Below are 22,920 nucleotides of genomic sequence, written 5' to 3' on the forward strand. Positions count from 1 at the left end.
CTTACTTACTTACTTACTTACTTACTTACTTACTTACTTACTTACTTACTTACTTACTTACTTACTTACTTACTTACTTACTTACTTACTTACTTACTTACTTACTTACTTACTTACTTACTTACTTACTTACAGAACTAATTTTAAAAGCGGAGGTGAAAGCAATATTTCACAAGGTTTTCAAACTAAAAAAAACGTTTCAAGGTGCGCCAACTTACTCATAGGAAGAGCTTAAATAATCAGACAGGTATCAATCTTGTCTGTCACTATGACAACACGTGAGATGTTGATGTACGTCACCCCCTTGTCAGTTACAATGCGTGATGCACGAGGGTATATAATAGGTTGATGACGACCTGAGCGCGGCCGCTAGAGGGAGTTGTGCAACGTCAAGCGCGTCCCTCATACCAAAGTGAGTAGTTTTTGGAAGCTGAACTGTGCATAACTCTCACAGACAAATCTTTGGGTAGCAAGGACTGCGGCCTGCACAGTACAGTTTACAGGTAGGTTTGTGTCGGTAATGGTATGGCTGGATTTTGTGTTGTGGTAGTATAGTAAGTGGGGTGTCTCCGTGACGTATTTCACGTGAACATTGACCATCACGTCGTGTACCCTGATGAGAATCGAGGGGCGGTGGGGTAGCCTAGTGGTCAAAGCGTTCCCTCGTCACGCCGAAGACCCGGGTTCGATTCCCCACATGGGTACAATCTGTGAACCCCGTTTCTGATGTACCCCGTCGTGATATTGCTGGAATATTGCTAAAAATGCGGCGTAATACTAAAACTCACTCACTCACTGATGAGAATCGAACCCATTGTCGCACGTATGAATACTTTATACGTGTTTTGAACAAATTGATATTAAATTATTTAGATACAATGGAATTTGAAAGGTGTTTCCGTTGCGACTGAATTTAGTGTGATTTAGATATTGATGTTTTATATAACCAGGAAAGGTGCGTGTTATGTCAGTTTTTACTTCTTTGGTAAAGGTCCAGTGTACACCAACTGTGAACAAATGTGCCACAATTTGTGGTCTAGTTCAACTCACTGTCGTGGTTCAAATCACCCGGAATTTACCCTCTGTCATGCCATTGTAGGAGACCCGTGAAGATCCGGGTTAGAATTGGTCTACAGCAATCCATGCTTGTCGTAAGAGGCGAAAAACTTGGTTGATGCATTCCATCGTGTCCCAATCGTGTCGATCGATGCTCATGCTGTTGATCACTGGATTGTCTGGTCCAGGTTCGATTATTTACAGACCGCCGCCACATAGCTGGAATATTACTGAGTGCAGCGTAAAACTAAACTCACTCACTCACTATGGTTGAAGGTGTCTTCAGAACAGGACAAAACAGAGCCAAACGTATTTACATGGTACATTGATCTTACATCTACATAATTGTACATTCACACTGCTCCAGGCTTAGATATGTATGTATAACATGTTTACATACATAGAATATGGTTTTCACAAGGATGTGGACTAAAGTAGTGAAACTAACTTGGTATTGGTTGAGTTGAATTAAAAACTATTCATTTAAGTCAGCAGTAAATACACGAGATGAATTCTTACGAATATTAGTCAAATATCATACACACTAAAAGCAGTAAATTCTTGGACTTATCCGACGTTCGACACAACCTACATATAATTGCATAACGAATGAAAACGACGGGGAACGACTATTTACTTCGAGTCAACCGTACGTTCGACACATCAAGATTCGACATGAAGGTGTTTGACTGTATATGCTGGGACTACGAAGGGCCCTATTACTAAACCTTGGGATATTTGGGTGAACTTTGTTTTTCGATGAGAATACACTAATACGTTTTGTTTCTGGGACATGTAGAAATGTAGTTTTCAACAATAATTATTGTTGCCAATAATACCATGTTTTATGTTTGCATAGTAATCCCCTCAGCCCTAAAAATCTGAAACGACTTCACAAAATATCATTTTATCGAACTCATGCATGTCAGGGAGTTGTCTCCCTTTCCTACCATGACCTTGGTTTGGCTCTTGTCACCCGGAATTTACCTCTTGTCATACAGTCTCATTCGATGTCAAAAAGTTAAGGATTTTATTAATTAATATCAATTAGCATTTAATAAATATGTTTTTTAAAGGAATAGAAATTTTTGATAAATTTGAAATAATATGTTTTGCAAATAGATAAATGGTATTTTAAACATTGTAGTATAATTAGCAGCTGCGATTGTAAGTGGCTGTGGGGCGTTGGGGTAACCTAGTGGTTAAAGCGTTCGCTCGTCACGCCGAAGACCCGGGTTCGAATCCCCACATGGGTACAATGTGTGAAGCCCATTTCTGGTGTTCCCCCGCCGTGATGTAGCTGGAATATTGCTAAAAGCGGCGTAAAACCAAACTCAGTCAGTCAGTCAGTCAATTAGTGGCTGTATCCTCGACGGGGGTTAAAGTATCGTAGACTTATTGTCCTCCTGACAGGATACAGAAGTCCCAAAACACTCAAAGCTATATTTAAACTTTTACCAGATTTTTAAAACGAAGCATGTTTGTTCTTTTTAAAGTCTGGCTTAATATTTCCTACAATCGCCAGCAGCTGAAGAGATGGTGTAAATCCATTTAGGGTCCATGCAGGTAGCAAAGGTACTGTAAGTCCCCATGGTCCCTGCTATGGTGATCTACCTTCAGTTGTTGGCGATCTATAGCTTGTTTTTTTATATTGTATCGTCCTCTATAGTTAGAGTATTTTAGATTTAATTACAAGTTTTAAATATATATTTGTGATAGTCTAGTTGGTTTTACTGTCCTTTGTCGACATATATTTTAAATTGATTACCTTGTTTTCATCGCTATGTGGCTGTAATATTGCCCATGCGATGTAAAATCTTAAATCACTTACTCTCTCATAGAGTCTCTTCATTTGTCACTCATGTTTCTAAATGCAAAACAGATGTTGCGGTTTTATTGGTTTTGATTTTTGTTCATTTGGGCATATCAGTGGAAGGGAAATTGCCTGTTTGACCACTAAAACAGCTCCTCCATACCTCTCTGAGATGTTGTCAACATATATGTCTGCCCGTTCTCTCCGCTCTCAGAATCAACATCTTCTCTCAGTTCCCCAAGTTCGTCTCAAACACTTTGGCCATAGGTCATTCAAATTTGCAGCACCAACCCTATGGAACAGTCTTCCTACACCCATAAAAAATGCTTCACCCTTAGAAGCATTCATATCGGGACTCAAAACCTTCCTCTTCAAAAAAGTCTACAACCTATAACTGCGAAATAGTCTCATGGTCATTTTGACGAATTGTCATATCTTCCTCTTGAACTCTAGTGACTCTTTTTATATGTAGCACTTTGAGCATGCTCTGGATGGACTATGGCGCATAAGAAATATCCATTTATTATTATTATTATTAAAAGACCGTCATGCTCATAACACAGTGGAATCGTACAAGACACTCTATTCTAGTGGCAGATGAAAATTTTAGATTATGGAAAGGTATTTGCGCAATTTTATTGTTATCCTAAGACATTTTATATTTGATTCAAAAAGTAGAAAGCGCTGTTGGATACTTTATTACTTATATTTAAAATATCTCCACGAACAATGCCGATTGTTAGAACACGTTTCATTCCCTCACATGTCACCTGACAAAGAAATGTTCATCTGACATTTATTGTGTGGAGCTGTTTCCTCGTCCAGCATATGGGACGTTACTGATCAGTATGTCACTGTCGTTGAATGTCGGATTCAGAAATGGGTTCGCTTAGAGTGAATATATATTAACAGAACCATAAACCTGTTTATGACCATGTATAGATATGAATATATCATTCTATCGTTGACGTACCCATAGCAACTAATCACGCCAGCTGTAAATATAATGTATTTGTGCTTCATAAAAACTGTTTTGGTTGATGTAGGTGCTTTTGTCTAACGTGGGTTGACACAGCAATATAGAATTAGGGCTATTGAGCTGTTCCGTCAAAACAAGTTAAGAGACAAAACATATAGCAACTGAAAGATTAAGAGAGTCAGTGAGTTTGGTTTTACGTCGCTTTTAGCAATATTCCAACATCACAAGGGGACACCAGAAATGGGCTTCACACATTGTACCCATGTGAGGAATCAAACCCGGGTCTTCTGCGTAACGAGCGATCGCTTTAACCACTAGGCTACCCCACCGCCCCCAAAGTGTTTTATGACATACGAGACAATTGACCGTTTCAGATGGATTAATAAAGTGTAAAGTAATGGAGCGACAACGAAAGCGTGGTTTAAACACCAGCCACATTTCTCCAGTGTTAAAGAAATTTCATTGGTTGAAGGTGGCGGAAAGAATCACTTATAAAGTGCTCCTGTTAACCTTCAAAGCAAGGACAGGCCTAGCCCCTGTGCATCTCCAGGAACTTCTCCAGGAGTACAAGCCCGCGAGGTCTCTTAGATCCATGGGACAAGGCATGCTGTGTGTTCCACAGGCAAGGACCACCACCTGGAATGATCTGCCATTAAAACTCAGACTTATAAATAACTTGGCCACTTTTAAAACCACCTTTTCTCAAAGACATACGCCTAGACCGAGTGGACATTGCTGATACATGTGACATGCATCCTCTCAATGCGCTTAAGAGCAGTTATACTGACTGGATTCTTGCGCTATATAAGCTCTTAGTTGAGATGATGATGATGATGATGATGATAAACACATGTTTACAATACAATCTCGTTTTGTTGAATGTAATTAGGATTGTCAGCACCAAGTTTCGCAAAGTGGTAAACGTAACATTGTTCCTGTTATTCAAATGCTATCTTTCTGTAAACGCCTAAAAACAGAAATTCTGGAATGGAAAAGGGATATTATTTCGTTGTTGCTTCATAAAACAACAGATAACTTATATGAACGTATGATAGATAAGTCACAGAATGGCCAAAGCATAGTTATCGTATTTAAAACGGGATCGGATGGTCAGGCTCGGTGACCTGATTGATGTAGCCATCGTATCCCAACAGCCAAAATCGAAACACCATTATATCAATCACTGGACTCGATTTACATATCACCGCCATATAGCTGGTATATTCCCTACCGCAGCGTTAAAAAAACAAACACGAAAACAACCATTTTGCAGACCTCTATCAACTATAAACTATCATTTTCATGAAGGATTATTCGAAATGTGTACCCACAAAGAGGGGCTCTCCTCAGTGACCTTTACCAAAACAACTCTATATATATGTTCATAAATATGTTACCTGTATGGAATGACGGCATCTGTTATGTCCGTAAGCGTATTTTCTTTGTAAAGTCGACGCCAGAGAATTATAAATCATAAGAATCTGCCGTCCCAGATATTTTGGGCGAAAACAAATGACAAGTTAGTCACGAGGCTTATGTGAAAAACTAAGCACATCCTGCTCTCGGACACACCCGCCACTCACACACATTTAAGTAAAAAGGTAAACGTGCGTTACTAAGGAGACGTGAAAATCCCATAAAATGTAACGTCGTCGTATCGCCCATGATGTTGACGAGCCAGTTTCTATAATGTCTGCTATGCATTTTCTTGCCCTTGAATGCCTTCGCCAGGCCTTTGATGGTGAAACCTTGATAGATCAGGGAGAAGTTTTTTCCGTCAAAATTTTGTTTTCCTGTAAAGTAGGTTAGCTTAGTGAGAAATCTGGGCGACGCAAGATAGATTTGAAAATTGGACGTGAGCTGAAAAACGTCATCAAAACGTTACAAGGCTGAAGAGGGGCGGTAGAGTAGCCTTGTGGTTAAAGTGTTGGCTCGTCACACCGAAGACCCGTGTTCTGTTCCACACATGGGAACATGAGTGAAGCTCATTCCTGGTGTCCCCGCGCGTGATATTGCTGGAATATTGCTACATGACTGAAGTCTGAAACAGTGTAAACGTAGGATCAAAAGAATAGGATCAAAACTCTTATACCTATATCAAATACATCACTATTTCGATATACATTTAAGGATAAAGACTGAAATTGAAAGCTAAAATCCTTATTTGAAATATCTAATAAACATAACCATACATAATTAGAAAACACGTTCATTATTTCATAAGTAAATCTAAGCGACTAATCTCTTTCCTCATGATCAAAAACACTTCGCTAAAAGCAAAGTCGATTGTACGATTCCGACTATATCTAGTATGTTTATGAATCATATGAAATGGTGATGATACAAAGTGTTCGCAAAAGGGTAAACTATAATTGTTGGAACGATCTCAAAGGAACCACTATGTTAGTTCCTCATAGCCGCAGTTAGCTGTACGTATTTCGACTTACATATACTGCAAGTAGCAGGGGAAAACGGTTCGTTATATCAGTCAGTTCGTTATATCAGTCAGTTCGTTAAAAACGTAGTTCACGGTACTCTTGAGACCTTTATAACCAAAGACTGCACCCGATCAACCGGTAAAGACAAAGTTCATTGACATAAATCAATATGATGAATGTATTATCAGATAAACAAAGACATAAAAGCCCACCTTGGCCTATCCACAAAACTAAAAGTATAGTTGATTGATATGGCCAAATATTCACAAATTAAATCTTTATCTTTAATTAATACGAAAATGTGCGACGGCTTGGTTTAATCTTAAATAAACGTGTCAAAGATCCAAGATTTTTGTCCTTTTCAAGACAAATTATCTTTAAATAATATTAATCAATCCTTAAAAAAATTATCGTGATTTCCGAAATACCACGTGTCAAAATATATTGAAATTGATGGAAACTTTTTTTCACATATTTTAGCAACTAAATCGCTCTTATTTCAACGAACATAAAAACAATACTTGAATACATATCATTTATCATTAATTGTCTGTTGTGGAGGCATTATAGGCTAAATTCCTGTGACAGGATGTGACATAAGATTACCAATCAATCATGAGTTTAATGTCCTCAGCTACAACTCTGACACCGAGTGTTCACGATGACAGGTAGACCTATGAATCATATAGGGCAGGTACAGGGACCCCGATCGTGTCTTGTCATCGCTGAAGGGGTTGACAGACAAGGCAGCGTTTAGTCAGCGACGGTTGTCAAATCTACATTATGTTCTGTATGTTTGATATGCTGATTAGTTTAGATCATTTTCTTGCTGTTGGTAGAGTTTAATATCATTTTGTACATGACGTTAGTGAGTGGTTTTTTATGTGTAAAGAATGAATTGAATGAATGTTCAAATACGGAAAGGTTTGTGTAACTAAATTTTGTATGTGTTTGTTGAAATGTGCTTACTGACATACCATCCTGGCATACGTCGGATGAGTTTGTTTTTTAATTATTCGGGGTTTTTTGTGGTGTTTTTGTTTTGTTTTGGATTGTTTTGTAGTTATTTATAATTTTGGGGACCTTACATGATACTATTTATATGTTTTGTAGTTCTTGGATGTTTACGTTTTGTGTTTTGGGGTTAATACAGTACGACTCCACTGAGGCAGGCAGCACTGTATGTGTATATTTGAAACTTTTAATTGTTTTAGTTTTTAAAAATATCATAACCACCATTTTATTTATATTTCATTTTTTGAATGTTTTTGTATTTCTAATCTCTTTACGGAGAAAATTCGGAGGTATAGTTGTTAATATGAAATATGGATTGTTGTTGTTCAAATATGGATTTATCTTTTTACATTTGATAATGACAGAATTTAAAAAATCAAAACGTGATCGAAGTAATAAGCCAAAACATATCTCACTTATGATGTGGCCTGAAATGAAGAAAAAAATATATTTGACAGGCTACGGTAGATAAATGTGTGTCCGTATCTCTTCCAGGATGGAGAAATCAATATGGAGAGGATGTTTGGCATGCATGGCCTTCGCTGTGACCTTTTCTTTGACCTCAGCACAAGGTGAGTGGAACACCATCCAGGTACAGCCTGTAACACCTAGAACACACAAGAACACCCAGCCTAGAACACAAAGGAACACCGTGAGATATTCTTTCATATGTAGTTAGCCAACAACGAAGGTGGACAGTTGACAACAGACAGGTAAATGTGCAATGGGGAGTGATTCACCCGCTCATCTGATATTTATGTTGCTACGTGTCGACTTACAAATACATCAAGCTAACCGAGAAATATTTACGTAGAAACATTTGATAAAAGACATAAACAGAACAGAGTAAATCCATACAATTAACAATTAAATTATAAATTTATTAGTCTAAACAAAGTTCATAAATAAATACAAATTACTGCAAAGGATATCAATGACAGTATAAAACAGAGTGGCAATACAGATACTGTGATGACCCGCGAAGACCCATTAGAATTGGTCTTCAGTAATCCATGCTTGTCGTAAGAGGCGACTAACAGGATCGGGTGGTCAGGCTCGCTGGCTTGGTTGACACATGGCATCGTATCCCAGTCGCGTAGATCAATGCTCATGCTGTTGATCACTGTCTTGTCTGGTCCAGACTCGATGTTTACAGACCGCCGCCATACAGCTGGAATATTGCGGAGTACGGCGTAAAACTAAACTCACTTACAAATTCAATGGTAGTACAAATACAATGACGATCTTCTATACAAACACTGACCCGTGAAACTTAACTCACTCACTCACTATACAAACACTGATAATAACAATACAGTGACAGTAATATTCACACAGCTGCAATAGTGGTCAAGCTTCCAAAATAAGCCTTGGCTGGGAATCTAGGGTGAATGGTGATATCCACGAACCTGCTGGTCTTGACATAAAAATGACATCTAATGTGAGTTTATATTCTCGAACTTTCTGCAAAATGCTGTAATAATGATAATGATAATAATTTTCTCCACCGGGGGCACAGCCTTTCTCACACTCTGGGTAATGCAGAAGACTGCAGTGTTGGGGAATATTCTCAGGAAATTTCTAGGTTGGTTCGACTAGGCAGCGTTTCCTGGGAGAAGTCCCATTCGCTGTCTGGGCTGCGTGTAGAGGGGGCAAGGACCCTGAGCTGATGATGAGCCTTACCAGCCTGACTGTGCCAGGATCACTCGAACCCTCACTGCTGTATACTAATTTAATCTGTAAAACATAATAATAATAATAATTGATTTATAAAGCGCCTAGTATCCATCGACTCAATGGCGCTATGACAAACTGAAAACCAAATCCATGCACATATACTCATATACACACACAATCCTGAATGTCTAGTGGAATGGTGACCGGAAGGGGGGGGTTTAAGGAGAGACTTGAAAAGGTCTTTGGATTTACAGTCCGTTCGAGTCAGAAACGGACCGATGAATTGCAAATTTAATCATTGTACAAAATTGCCACATAAATATAAATAAATAAATAAATAAATTTCTCTGCACTCCTCCCTCGTAACAAATAGTGAACTGTGTCAAAATTTTAATGATAGTTTCTTAAAGAACTTTTTTGGTGGAGTCCGGAAAATTTTCAAATATAAGAAAGCTGTTGGGTATTAGTAAATGATAAACATGTGTACTATTCATATTTATGTGGCAATTTTGTACAATGATAAAATTTGCAATTCATCGGTCCGTTTCTGACTCAAACGGACTGTAGTGTTGGAATCCACTGGCTTATTGCTGTAGAAGCTTGCTGACAAGTCTATGCTTCCATTCAAAAACTAGTCAGCACAACTCTCAACAAAACTAATATAAGACAACTGCTACATTGTCACACAAAGGGCCACTGACACATAGCAATGTGGATGAATAAAAAACATAAGTAATTGTTTTGGTAACACGTTTTCAAAACAAACAATAAACCCAAGCCATTTCGCAAGCTACGATCCCGATTTTGAACAGAACTCTACGATCGCGGCACGAAACTATAACCCATTTCAGCAAGAGTGGTACTGTACGTTTATAGCTAATTAACTTCTGCCTCGGGAGATGGGCCTTGGCTAACAAACACGGACTGTGTCATTTGATAGCACGTTTGTATTTCATGTGCACCTCCCGTCCCACTTTTCCGAACATATGTGCACCTCCAAACCATCCATAGGCGGATCCGGGAGGGGGGGCGGGCTTTTGTCCTGAACGTTTATTAAATGACCATTGATAGAGAACTGTGGGCAATCGAACCCGGGTCTTCGGCGTGTAGAGTGAACGCTTTAACCACTAGACTACCCCACCGCCCCGCATTGTAATGATAAGGTCGAACCACCGAACTTTCCGCTATGTTAGGCTGCGTTCTCACCTCACCTCACCTCACCTCACCTCACCTTATGCTTTCACATATCACTCAGAGACATTGGTACACAATGAGCACTTACTCTACAAGGGATCGCGAAGTAGCCGAGTGGCTAAAGCGTTCGCTCGCCACAAAGTTGGGTACCGTCTTTAAAGCCCCTTTCCGATGTCCCCTGACGTGGATATTGCTAGAGTATTGCAAAAGGGTCATCACTAGCTCCCTAGAGTTGAAACTTCACCGATCGATCAGTTTCTTTTCAATAAGATGGCATGTTTCCACATCAAATGCATTTTCATGTAACTCAGAACGCCAAATCGGGAAGGAACATCGTGATGTTGATGCCACTCAGGGTACACGTGTCTGATTAATAATCCCCCGAGAAGATGTATCACTCATACAGTTGTCAAGGCAACCATGAAACAAATCTCATTATACTTCAAACCATCAATCCACGACAAATCCATGACAAACTTTTTATTCATATTATTTTAAGCTGCATCACAAAAATACAGAGAGCGTGTCAGTGACATGTGTGAAGTCGGCGTCTACTGATTATTTCAGATAATGAATGAGCATGTATATATGATGAATGATGTGACTTAAATAAGCCCCCACTAGGTTATTTATAACGTGATAGTGAGTGACAGGTGACACAATCCGAACAGGACAGATATGACTGTGCAAATACCAGGGTATATGTGAGTGAGTGAGTTCAGTTTTGTGCCGTTTTTAGCAATATTTCAGCAATATCACGTCCGAGAACACCAGAAATGGGCTTCACACATTGTACCCATGTGGGGAATCGAACCCGGGTCTTCGGCGTGACTCTTTAACCACTGTAACTACCGTACATATGTTAATGTAAGGGTCATCAGTATAATACAGATCACATACTACCGTACATATGTTAATGTAAGGGTCATCAGTATAATACAGATCGCATACTACCGTACATATGTTAATGTAAGGGTCATCAGTATAATACAGATCGCATACTACCGTACATGTGTTAATGTAAGGGTCATCAGTATAATACAGATCACATACTACCGTACATATGTTAATGTAAGGGTCATCAGTATAAATACAGATCACATACTACCGTACATATGTTAATGTAAGTGTCATCAGTATAAATACAGATCGCATACTACCGTATATGTGTTAATGAAAGGGCCATCACCTACGTACAGACTATTTATACAGATCCTTGTAAGGATGCTCGATAATAGTAAGGGGTAGGGGTAGTCTTGTGTTTAAAGTGTTCGCTCGTCACGCCGAAGACCCGGGTTTGATTCCCCACATGGGTACATTGTGTGAAGCCCGTTTCTGGTGTCCCCCGCCGTGATATTGCTGGAATATTGCTAAAAGTGGCGTAAAACTAAATAAAACTCACTCACTCACAATAATAACTCACACCGGGTTAGAATTGATCTTCAGCAACCCATGCTTGTCGTAAAAGGCGACTAACGGGATCGGGTGGTCAGGCTCACTGACTTGGTTGACACATCGATGCTCATGTTGTTGATCACTGGATTGTCTGGTCCAGACTCGATTATTTACAGACCGCCGCCATATAGCTGGAATATTGCTGAGTGTGGCTCGATTATTTACAGACCGCTGCCATATAGCTGGAATATTGCTGTGTGTGGCTTAAAACTAAACTCACTCACTCACTGATACTGTGATGTTAACAATACAGGTACAGAAGATATATAGATGTACACGTGTTATTGTAACACAAAGTACAAACATTATATAAGTGTACACATATCTCGGATTCGCTCATCAGCAAACACATGGTGTTATATTGACCGCGGTGTGTAGTGTGTATTTTCAGTCAGGAACAATGGCACCCCAGATCCACGGCTTCTTGTTATTTTTTCAAGGAACCTGTTACTTCGCGGAAGTGCCCGGCAACAACACCGTCTACCTTGACACCTACTCCGGCAAGATCATGCCATGTGCTAACGGGACTGTGTTCAACGTCAAGACATGCACGTGTGTGCACGGAGAAAACACATTTAAGTGTAAGTAAAGTGTACTGATGATATTAACGTACACATATATTCTTGTCTGTGTGTTGCTTTTAGTTTATTTATAATGTTTACGAAGTAATTTATTACAAATATTTCACATTATCTTCATGTCGTTTTTTATGTTTGCTGTTTAACGCCGCAGTCAGCAATATTCCAGCTATATGAAGTCGGTCTGTAAATAATCCAGTGAGGACCAGACAATCCAGTGATAGATTTTCTGAGCATCTTTCTTCGTAAATATGTTACGATGGCATGCTTCTTCAGTCAAGTCAGCGAGTCCCAGCACCAGATCCCGTAGTTGCCAAACATGGGTTGCTGAAGAACAAATAGAACCCTATCTTCACTTATCTCCTCGGTTCTAATTTGTGTCATTGTTAATAATCCGTGAAGATCCGGGTTAGACTTGATCTTCAGTAACCCATGCTTATCGTGAGAGGCGACTAACGGGATTGGGTCCAGACCCGATTATTTACAGACCGCAGGCATATAGCTGTCATTGTTGATAATGATTTCTACCAGTCAGCTTTATGGTGTGCCTTTTTGAACATACTTATCCGATTCTGGTAATAATATATAATCCAGAAATATAGAAATATAACGGAACATTTTTCAATGTAATCTAATATAATACCAGAATTATCCCAAAATTAACACAAGCTCAAAACCAAAACGAACCTGCACTAACATGCAAATATAACCCCTAGGGTGCAGACCTCGATTTGCAATGGATTTTAACTCGAAGATAATGAAGAACAAGGTGATACGTTACAATATTGGCGGTGGCGAAACCCTGGATCTGTACGAGGGATTTGCTCACTTCACCCCCAGCTCCTCCGCCATCTTCTGGACGTTTGAAGACCGGCCCTTTGACCCAAATCTTCAGGTTCAGATGAGATTTAAGGACGACCCTACATCTAAGGCAAAGAAACAGGTAAGATCAGCAACTTCCTGCTCCTAAAATATCAGAGTATACACCTGGGAAAGGGTTAAAAACCATCATAAGTTACCAACACTTGCAGAAGCTGCTATCACCATCTTCGAAACATTGGTCACATTCGACAAATGCTATCCAGGGAAGCCACGTGTGTCCATTTACGCTCTTTAGTCCAATCACGATTAGAGTATTTCAACCGTCTGTATTACCGATTGCCAGAGAGACGTTTCACAAAGCTCCAGAAGGTGCAGAACACTGGTGCAAGGATCATCAGCAGAACAAAGAAGCGCTCTCACATCACACCTGTCTATAGTACGAGCAAGAGTAGAATTGGTGCTTTCACACAACTGCGCCAAGTTACTTAGGTGACATACTCTCCAAACTCAACCGTGTGAGAACATAAAGATCACCAAATCCTTATCTTCTGGAGACGGGGCGGTGGGGTAGCCTAGTGGTAAAAGCGTTGGCTCGTCACGCCGAAGACCCGGGTTCGAATCCCCACATGGGTACAATGTGTGAAGCCCATTTCTGGTGTCCCCGCCGTGATGTTGCTGGAATTTTGCTTAAAGCGGCGTAAAACCAAACTCAGTCAGTCAGTCTGGAGACACCAAGACGCCATCTGAAGTCATTTGGCTAGGGCTCATTCAGCTATGATGCTCCTTCGCTCTGGAACTCTCTTCCCCATGATATCAGACTGTCACCAACCCTAGACAACTTCAGATCTCATTTAAACACATTCCTTTTCCGAAAACACTATCACTGCTAGATTTCTGTGTTCCTACTCGTTTTAAATACTGTGTATATACTCACCATAGCGCTTAGAGCAGACACTTAGTGCCTGGAGTATTTTAGCGCTTTATAAATTCACTAATTAATTATCATTATTATAAGTTTCGGTATTTCACACTTTAATTTATACCGCCGAAATAGTTATGAGTCATCCGATTTTCAACATAACATTACAGTTATTCTGTCAGTTATTATGACTGGTGCAGTCAGTCCGCGCCCCAATATAACCACAGGGGCGTTCGTTCTGACTGTACCACTTGGTTATCCCAAATGCATCTGTGAGAACATCTAGTTTACGTACGTCTACATTGACTTTTGTGCTGTGCTGATGAATGGCTGGGCATTAGTAGTAGTAATAGAGTGGGTTTTTTGCATCAGATGCGGCTTAAAGGCTTATTTTTATTAAATAAGTTCCCCAGCCCCCTTAAAAACGGCGATGGTCTATCGAGAGGCATCCTTCGATGTGCCGTCAGCCTAGACCTCTGAGCATTAAAGTATCAGCCGGCTCGCCAGTGTGATGGTTAGAGCGTTGGACTCGTAATAAAGCGTTTGCAGTTCGAGTCGGGGTAGCGACAGGAACCTTTGCAAGTCTGAGTCGAGGTGTAAAGGTCACTAGACACTAGGCTACCCCACTGTCATGCGACATTGTGTGATTCTGTTTCAAGTGGCGAGCACTGTAGGTCCTGTGTTCATATGTTCAGGTTCTGCTCACCAACTGTGATGCCAAAGACCCTCCTGGACAACCCTCTCTCCTGATCTTGTTAGACAAGACACAACGGAATCATGGCAGGAAAGATCTCGTGAGAGTTCGCGTGAGAACTTACAATATGTCACAAGGTGTGGAGGTCTCCGTGCCGTTCAAGGTAAGACATCTTGTTTGTTTGTTTGTTTAACGCCGCATTCAGCATTCCAGTTAAATGACGGCGGTCTGTAAACAATCGACTCTGGATCAAACAATTCAGTGATCAATACCATGAGCTACACAGCTGGGGTACGATGTGTCAACGGTACCGTGTCAACCAAGTCAGCGAGCCTGACCACCCGACCCCGTTAGTCGCCTCATACGACATGCATAGAGGTTGTAGACTTAACCAGTACCCATGAAGATTCGGGTTAGAATTGATCTTCAGTAACCCATGCTCGTTGTAAGAGGCGACTAACGGGGTCGGGTTGTTCGGTTCGCTGACGTGGTTTACCATTCTCTTCCCACAGAGATTACTAGTCATATCTTCCTACGAACCTCTGTTCTAATACGGCCATATTTCCCGGTTCTCGTAAAATCCCCTAGCGGCAAAAAATCGCAACACGAATTACCTGCCTTCTTTCTATCCAATCAGAACACGTGTTATATCGATGCAAGTAAAAATGGGGCCTCAAATATCCCTCTTTTCTGCCGGGGACTTGTGTTCATGTGACACACAAGACATTAGTGGCAAGCTTGTCAGTTGTCAACGAGGGCGATGGTGACACCATTGATCCGCCATTACATGACTGAGTTCTGTCTAGAAGTAACGTTTGCGTATCGCGCAGGGTTCCAGATTTTCCGAAGCATACGGACATTACCGAGTCCTTGCGAATGATCACTTTTGAAACAACGTCGCTGATTGCACAACTAAATCTGACTGCAACCAATCACGAATTCTGAACACTCGCACCATGAAAGGGCCGTATTAGAACAGAGGTTCGTAGGAAGATATGACAAGTAACCTCTGTGGGAAGAGAATGGTGGTTGACATGTCACCGTATCCCATTTGCGTAGCTAATGATGTTGATCACTGGATTGATCATCTGGGCCAGACACAAATATTTACAGACCGCCGCCATCTAGAAGGAATATTGCTGAGTGCGGCGTAAAATTAAACTCACTCACTCACTGGCTCCATTAGTCATCAGTTATTGTTACCATGATTGTCATTGTTGTTGATGTTCACAGTCGGGGGGAGTTCAACACTCTGGTCGTCTTGAAGGCAATGGACGCGCTCAGCGTCCGGATAGACTACGAGTTTGGCGGTCGCACCATCAACAGTAACAGACTGATCGGTAAATTTGGTTTTCGGAAAATCACTTTGTTGGTTTTCTCAAACTCGGATAACTTTGCCAAGTCGCTAGTGTTCGACACAGCGGTGTTCCACTGTATATCAAGTGACGGGAACGTGAACATAATGCTGTGAGAGATTATTACTTGTTATCTAATCATCTTTGTGATCTAATCATGATCAAAACACGCCCCAACGTCTGAAACCTAATCAAAACACATGATAAAATGGGCGGTGGGGTAGCCAAGTGGTTAAAACGTTCGCTCGTCACGCCAAACACCCGGGTTCGATTCCCCCAAAGGGTATTATGAAGCCCATTTATTTAATCAAACTACTATCACCCTATATTATATAATGGGATTAGTCTACAATATTGGCGTTATAGCATCATATACTAGCTGCGTGCAATGGGGTAGGGGTGGTGGGGTAGCCTAGTGGTTAAAGCGTTTGCTCGTCACGCCGAAGGCCCGGGTTCGATTCCCCACATGGGTACAATGTGTGACGCCCATTTCTGGTGTCCCCCGCCGTTATATTGCTGGAATATTGCTAAAAGCGGCGTAAAACCCAACTCACACACACACACGCAATGGGGTAGAATAGTGTTCGCTGATCACGCCGATGACCCGGTTCGATTCTCCACATGGGTGCATTGTGTGACGTCCATTTCTGGTGTCCCCCCGCCATGATATTGATGGATTATTCCTAAAATCGGCGTAAAACCATACTCGATCACTTGAACAGTTGCGATTTCGGACTTAAAACTCTCTTTTGAATTTATTATTTAGTTTTATCTTCACATTGTAGGTGACCTCGTGAAGAGCAAGAGTGCTTTGCGTCTTGGTTCGTGTGCCGGGCAACACAACGGCTTCGTCGGTGTCATGGACTGGGTACGTTCCTCGGAATCTTTGTCGTCATCTATTATCCTGAATGTCAAACTCATTCGACCCGTCGTAAGAAGCGACTAACGGGATCGGGTGGTCAGGCTCGCTGACTTGGTTGACACATGTCATCGTATCCAAATTGCATTGATCAATGCTCATGCTGTTGATCCCTGGATTGTCTGGTCCAGACTCGATTATTTACAGATCGCCGCCATATAGCTGGAATATTGCTGAGTGCCGTGTTAACCAACAAACAAAACGTTAAGATCCGGGTTAGATTTGGTTTTCAGCAACACATGTTTGTCGTAAGAGGCGACTGACGGTAGAGGGACTCTCTATTATCACGGGATCTCTATTATCGCGGCACGTGAAAACATCGGGAAAGCAGAAACACCTCGCGCCGCATCGGCTGTTTACATATGCAAATGACGTTTCGTTCTTGAAAAAGTCATTTATTTCATTGGAATGTCATGTCTAATTGTAGAAATATTAAAGCATTCATCTTTTCAGTAAGTTCTAGAACATTTTGAAACTAGTATGACCCCTACTGCCATTACATCTAGCATGAATCAAAACTTACTTCGTCAAGAATAATCCTACAACTATAAGGTCATTTGCATATTTTCCGTGCTAAAAATATAACAGGAAGTGACGTATTATGAAACTTCACTCTGCACACGGCAGCAGCTTGTATGGTACGTTTTAAGGCGGAAAAACAATATATTGTAACGTTATTGTTACCTTTTATCGAAATAAATAGAAGTTTCAGATGTTTGGGTTAAAAACATGATGATATTACTGAATGAAATTCCTAAATATTTTTTAATGATCAAACTATTTAGATTCGTTACTTGTCTTAGTAAACGTTTCACAATGTCATCTGCTTGTACCGCGTACCATAGTAAGAAAATAGCAATACCGCGATAAAAGAGAGTTGATTCAATTTCCGGATCAAACGAGACAATAGGAATTGCCGCATTAGTATTAAACGAGTTGCGACCATGTGTCACATTATTTGTGACAGAAATGAAGATTAAACATCAGTCAACTGAAAATATATATAAAATGCTAAAAGTCAGTAGCCGTTCCATAGGCGCCCGACTCTGATATATTTATAAGCATGACCTATATATATAAGACCTATATATAGGTCATGCTTATAAATATATCAGAGTCGGGCGCCTATGAGCCGTTCATAATCCCGATGGCGACAACATTAACTACCGCGATAATAGAGGGTCCCATGATATCTGGTGGTCAGGTACTCTGACTCATGTCATCGTATCCCAATTTCGTGGACCGGTGCTCATGATTTCAATCACTGAGTTGTTTGGTCTAAATTCAATTATTTACAGCCCGCCGTCCTATAGCTGGAATATTGCTGAGTGCGGCGGTAAACAACAAACAACTTGCCAAAAAATTAGCAAAATGTCATCATGATCATTGGAATGTTTGGACATTGTATGTGAATATGCTCACGTTGTCGATCCCTGGACTCTGGTCCAGACTCGATTATTTACAGACAAAACAAAAACACACGCTGATTCTATATGATAGAGACAAAACACATGTGGTAATCAGGAATGATTCTATGGTGAGATGGGTTTATCGTCGTGCTTGAGAATATTTCGCTCATATGACGACGTGCATGCGTGTGTATGTGTATGTGCGGCTGCTTGTTCTAGCCCAGATTTAAGCTGGGTTTATAGTGCAAGCCCACTGAGATACCATGCTGCAGTGAAGCATGAATACCCCACTCAGACACATTATACTGACTCCGAGCCGACCAGTCCTTGTTGTACCCATTAATGCCGAGTGCCAGGCAGGGACCAACAAGTACCATATTTTTAACGTCTTTTGGTATGACGCGGTCGGTGATCGAACCCGCGACCTTCCGCTCTCCGGGCGGACGCTCTAACCACTACACCACGGAGGCGGTTGATTCTATGGTAGTTTATATTACTGACACCTGTCCACTGTTTCATTGCAATGATCAATTATCACCTGCAGTCATTCTAGCTTGATAATCAAATGTTTGTGGTTTTCTTTACAGTTCGATTACTATCCCTGTTGGCCAAAAGTTTAAAGAAGGGAGACAACTGCTGTACTCTCATCACAGCCGCACTTGTACTGATCACATTTCAGTCTCATTTCAACAACACAAACCTGTCGTGTGCGAGACGATTCCACCTTGCCATTCCGTTTTCTTTGATCAAGGAGTGTTTTACCAACATAAAGAAATATTTTCTCAGCTGAAACTCTTTCTTCATCAGATGTCCTTTACATACAATTGGAATAAAGCAATATTGGTCACAGGAAGAGACATTATTAATTGTTCTATGCTGCAGTGAGTGAGTGAGTGAGTGGAGGTGAAATTGGGTTTTACGTCGTGCTTGAGAATATTTCGCTCATATGACGGCGTGCATGCGTGTGCATGTGCGGCTGCTTGTACTAGCCCAGACTTAAGCTGGTTTTATAGTGCTAGCCCACTGAGATACCATGCCGCAGTGAAGCATGAATACCCCACTCAGACACATTATACCAGAGACCATATACCGATATATGGTCTCTGATTATACTGACTCCGAGCCGACCAGTCCTTGTTGTACCCATTAATGCCGAGCGCCAGGCAGGGACCAACAAGTACCATATTTTAACGTCTTTTGGTATGACGCGGTCGGGCGGACGCTCTAACCACTACACCACGGAGGCGGTCCATTTAGAAGTGATACACATAAGGAAGAGAGAGTTTTTATGGATGTTAACTTATTTACGAGGGCCACAACGTTTCGGAGTATACATTACTTCATCATATTACACCTGATGAAGGACTGAGTATAGTTTTACGCCGTTTTTTAAGCAATATTCCAGCAATATTACGACGGGGGGACACGAGAAGTTGGCTCCACACATTGAACCCTGTGGAGAATTGAATCAGTTCTTCGACTTGACGAGCAAATGCTTTAAACATTAGACTTCACCCACCGCCCTGCCAAACGGTGAAAGGCATTCAGCACTGGGTTTGTCATTATGTTTCGGAACTGGATTTTGAATCTGGTGGTGCTTAATCAGTGAGTGAGTGAATTAAATTTTAAGGCGCATCATCCCCACTTCAGCAATATTGGGACGAGACCCAAGTATGCACATATACAAGAGTCCATTTTAATTACAAAGTTTATAGGAGTTTCTTCAAATACATATTTCTTCATTACAGTATTAGTAATAATTGCAAAACGTCATAATACCAAATTTAAAACCAAGCAATTTGTCATACATACGTACAATTTAAGATACAGACCAATTTCTCTTAAGTAGTTCATAATGAGGTGCTTAATTAGCGACAGAGTTTATGTCAACGAAATAACGAAACACCAGGGCTTCACACATTGTAACCATGTGGGGAATCGAACACAGCAAACGCTTTCACCACTAGGCTAACCACCACCCCCGACTTAAAAGAGTGTGAGTGAGTGAGTTTGGTTTTACGCCGCTTTTAGCAATATTCCAGCAACATCACGGCGGGGGACACCAGAAATGGGCTTCACACAATGTACATGTGGGAATTCGAACCCGGGTCTTCGGCGTGACGAGCCAACGCTTTAACCACTAGAATACCCCACCACCCCCGACTTAAAAGATGTTAGAGTAGGAATGATTCAAGAATGCGTGTTAGAGTTCGGAATTGAAACGCATTTTGGAAAGACAAAGCACCAAAGGTTTGTAAAATCAGATTTTGAGAGTGATATTCACTTAAACAAGGTCATATAACAATGCATGAGGCTGTTTTTCATTACTAAATAAACAAGTCAAAATAATGATGTTCAACATTGAGTGAGTGAGTTTATTTTTGTGCCACTTTTAGCAATATTACGGCGGGGGACACCAGGAATGGGCTTCACACATTGTACCCATCGGAGGAATCAGTTCAAAATTGAATTAGGTGGAATTTTTTTTTTTTTAAATTAGTCTTAAACCAATGAAAACTCCCTGCTGTATACTGAAAATGGAAGTTATTTCTAACTACTTACTCCTGACGGGAGTACTATGGACATCTATGTCTCTCAGTGATGATATTTCAAGTGACCATGTTTAGCTGCCCAACGCTGTTGTCAGATACAGAACATGAAAAGTGTGAGATTCACAAAACCATGATTGGTTGAGTTGAGTTGAGTTGGGCTTTACGTCGGCATTATTCCAGCCATATAGTGACGAGAACAAGTCTGTTATAATAATAATAATAATAAATGTGAACTTATAATGCGCCTTTTCCATGCACAAGGCCCATGCTCAAAGCGCTAACAAAGTGAGTGGATAATAATACATATATACAATAAGGGACTAGTTGCTAGTCATAATGCAGTGAAAACAGATGAGTCTTGAGAAGTCGTTTGAAGGAATAAAGTCAACTGCTGATTTAATGGTGATAGGGAGAGAGTTCCAGAGTAGAGGGGCAGAGCAGACAAAGGATTTCCTTCCAAAAGTTTGCAGTTTGAACCGAGGCACAGAGAGTAGGTTCAGATTCTGAGAACGGAGCTGTCTTTCTGGAGTGTACGGGGTAAGGAGTTCCTTCAGGTATTCTGGGCCTATGCCATTGAGGCATTTGTAGACAAAACACAATATTTTAAAGTCAATTCTTGATTTAACAGGCAGCCAGTGGAGGTTTTCATGACAGGTGTTATGTGTGAGCGCTTTGAAGTTCTGCTTATGATTCGGGAGGCTGTATTTTGGACATTTTGCAATTTTGATAGCAGCTTCTGAGAAATACCAAAAGGAGGCTATTGCAGTAATCAATTCTTGATATAACAAGTCCCTGGACCAGACCGTGTGCTGCATCACGACTGATGAGATGGCGTATTCTGCCAATGGCTCGTAGATGAAAGAAGCATATTCTGCAGAGTTGATTTACATGAGTGTCCATCGCCAGGTGTGAGTCAAGTGTAACTCCAAGGTCTTTAACAGAGTCGACAGCTTGTATCTCTGCATCTGCTACCAGAACAGTTTTGGTGGTAATTTGTTTTGCATTTGCCTGGATCCAATAACCATCACCTCAGTTTTGTCATCATTTAACTTTAGCAAGTTGTTTGTCATCCATGACTTAACATCTTTAGTACAGTCTGTTATTTTATGAAGACCAGTGTGAAAGTCCTTGGGAGTTGAGTTTTTCTGAAGTTGAGTGTCATCTGCAAACGAATGATGGGAAATGCCATGTTTGTCAATTACGTCTGCAACATCGGTCGTGTATGCTATGAAAAGAAGCGGACCGAGTACCGATCCCTGGGGTACACCACAGTGGACCAAGGAGGTTTGTGATTTGATATTGTCTAACAGGACAGTCTGACTTCTGCTTTCGAGATAAGATTGTAACCAGATGAGGGGTACCCCATGGATTCCAAATTGGCCCTTGAGTCTTTCCAGAAGGAGTTGGTGGTCGATTGTATCGAAGGCAGCAGAGAGGTCAAGCAAGATAAGAGTAGCTAGTTTGCCTTCATCAACAGCTGTAAGTAAGTCGTTGGAGACTCTGAGGAGGGCTGACTCGGTGCTATGATTTGATCTGTAAGCGGACTGGAATTTATCCAAAAGTGAAAAGGCAGAGAAATGATCCCTGAGTCGAATATTGACTGCTCTCTCAAGTATCTTTGATATAAACTTCAGGTTAGAGACTGGTCGAAAGTTTTTAAGCAAGTTTGGATCTAGGTTATCCTTCTTTAACAGGGGGGATGACAGTGGCATGTTTGAAAGAATCTGGGAAGACACCACTTATCAAACTACTGTTCACCATCTTTGTGATAACTGGGAGCAGCAAATCCAGGAATTCTTTTACCAGCGATGTGGGAATCGGGTCCAAGTGACAAGTGGTCGGCTTGGATCCAGAAATGATCTTCTTGATGTCGTTTTCAGAAAATGGATGAAACTCCAATAGTGGTATACCAGAAAACTGTGTATCAGTAGGAGTATCAAACTGGAGCCTAGTACCTTTCAGTGTTGAATGAATTTTGTCAATCTTGGCTCGAAAAAAAGTCATTAAAGGAGTCAGGAAGTTCATCAAAAGGTGGAGTTGAGGGTA

General features: G+C 40.9%; 1 protein-coding gene across 1 annotated transcript; it reads left to right on the forward strand.

The window, feature by feature from the left end:
• Window positions 1–380: 380 nt before the first annotated feature.
• Window positions 381–19,172, forward strand: LOC124281485 (asparagine-rich protein-like). Its single transcript, XM_046717499.1, has 8 exons — window positions 381–503; window positions 7,796–7,872; window positions 12,067–12,207; window positions 12,921–13,147; window positions 14,641–14,802; window positions 15,873–15,979; window positions 16,780–16,862; window positions 18,910–19,172. The coding sequence occupies exons 2-6, from the start codon at window positions 7,797–7,799 to the stop codon at window positions 15,966–15,968; spliced, it is 702 nt and encodes a 233-aa protein (XP_046573455.1). The 5' UTR covers window positions 381–503; window position 7,796; the 3' UTR covers window positions 15,969–15,979; window positions 16,780–16,862; window positions 18,910–19,172.
• The last annotated feature ends 3,748 nt before the right edge of the window (window positions 19,173–22,920 follow it).

Source organism: Haliotis rubra, unplaced genomic scaffold (genome assembly GCF_003918875.1).
Source record: "Haliotis rubra isolate DU_JTF1 unplaced genomic scaffold, ASM391887v1 Scf108, whole genome shotgun sequence".
NCBI classification, from domain to species: domain Eukaryota; kingdom Metazoa; phylum Mollusca; class Gastropoda; order Lepetellida; family Haliotidae; genus Haliotis; species Haliotis rubra.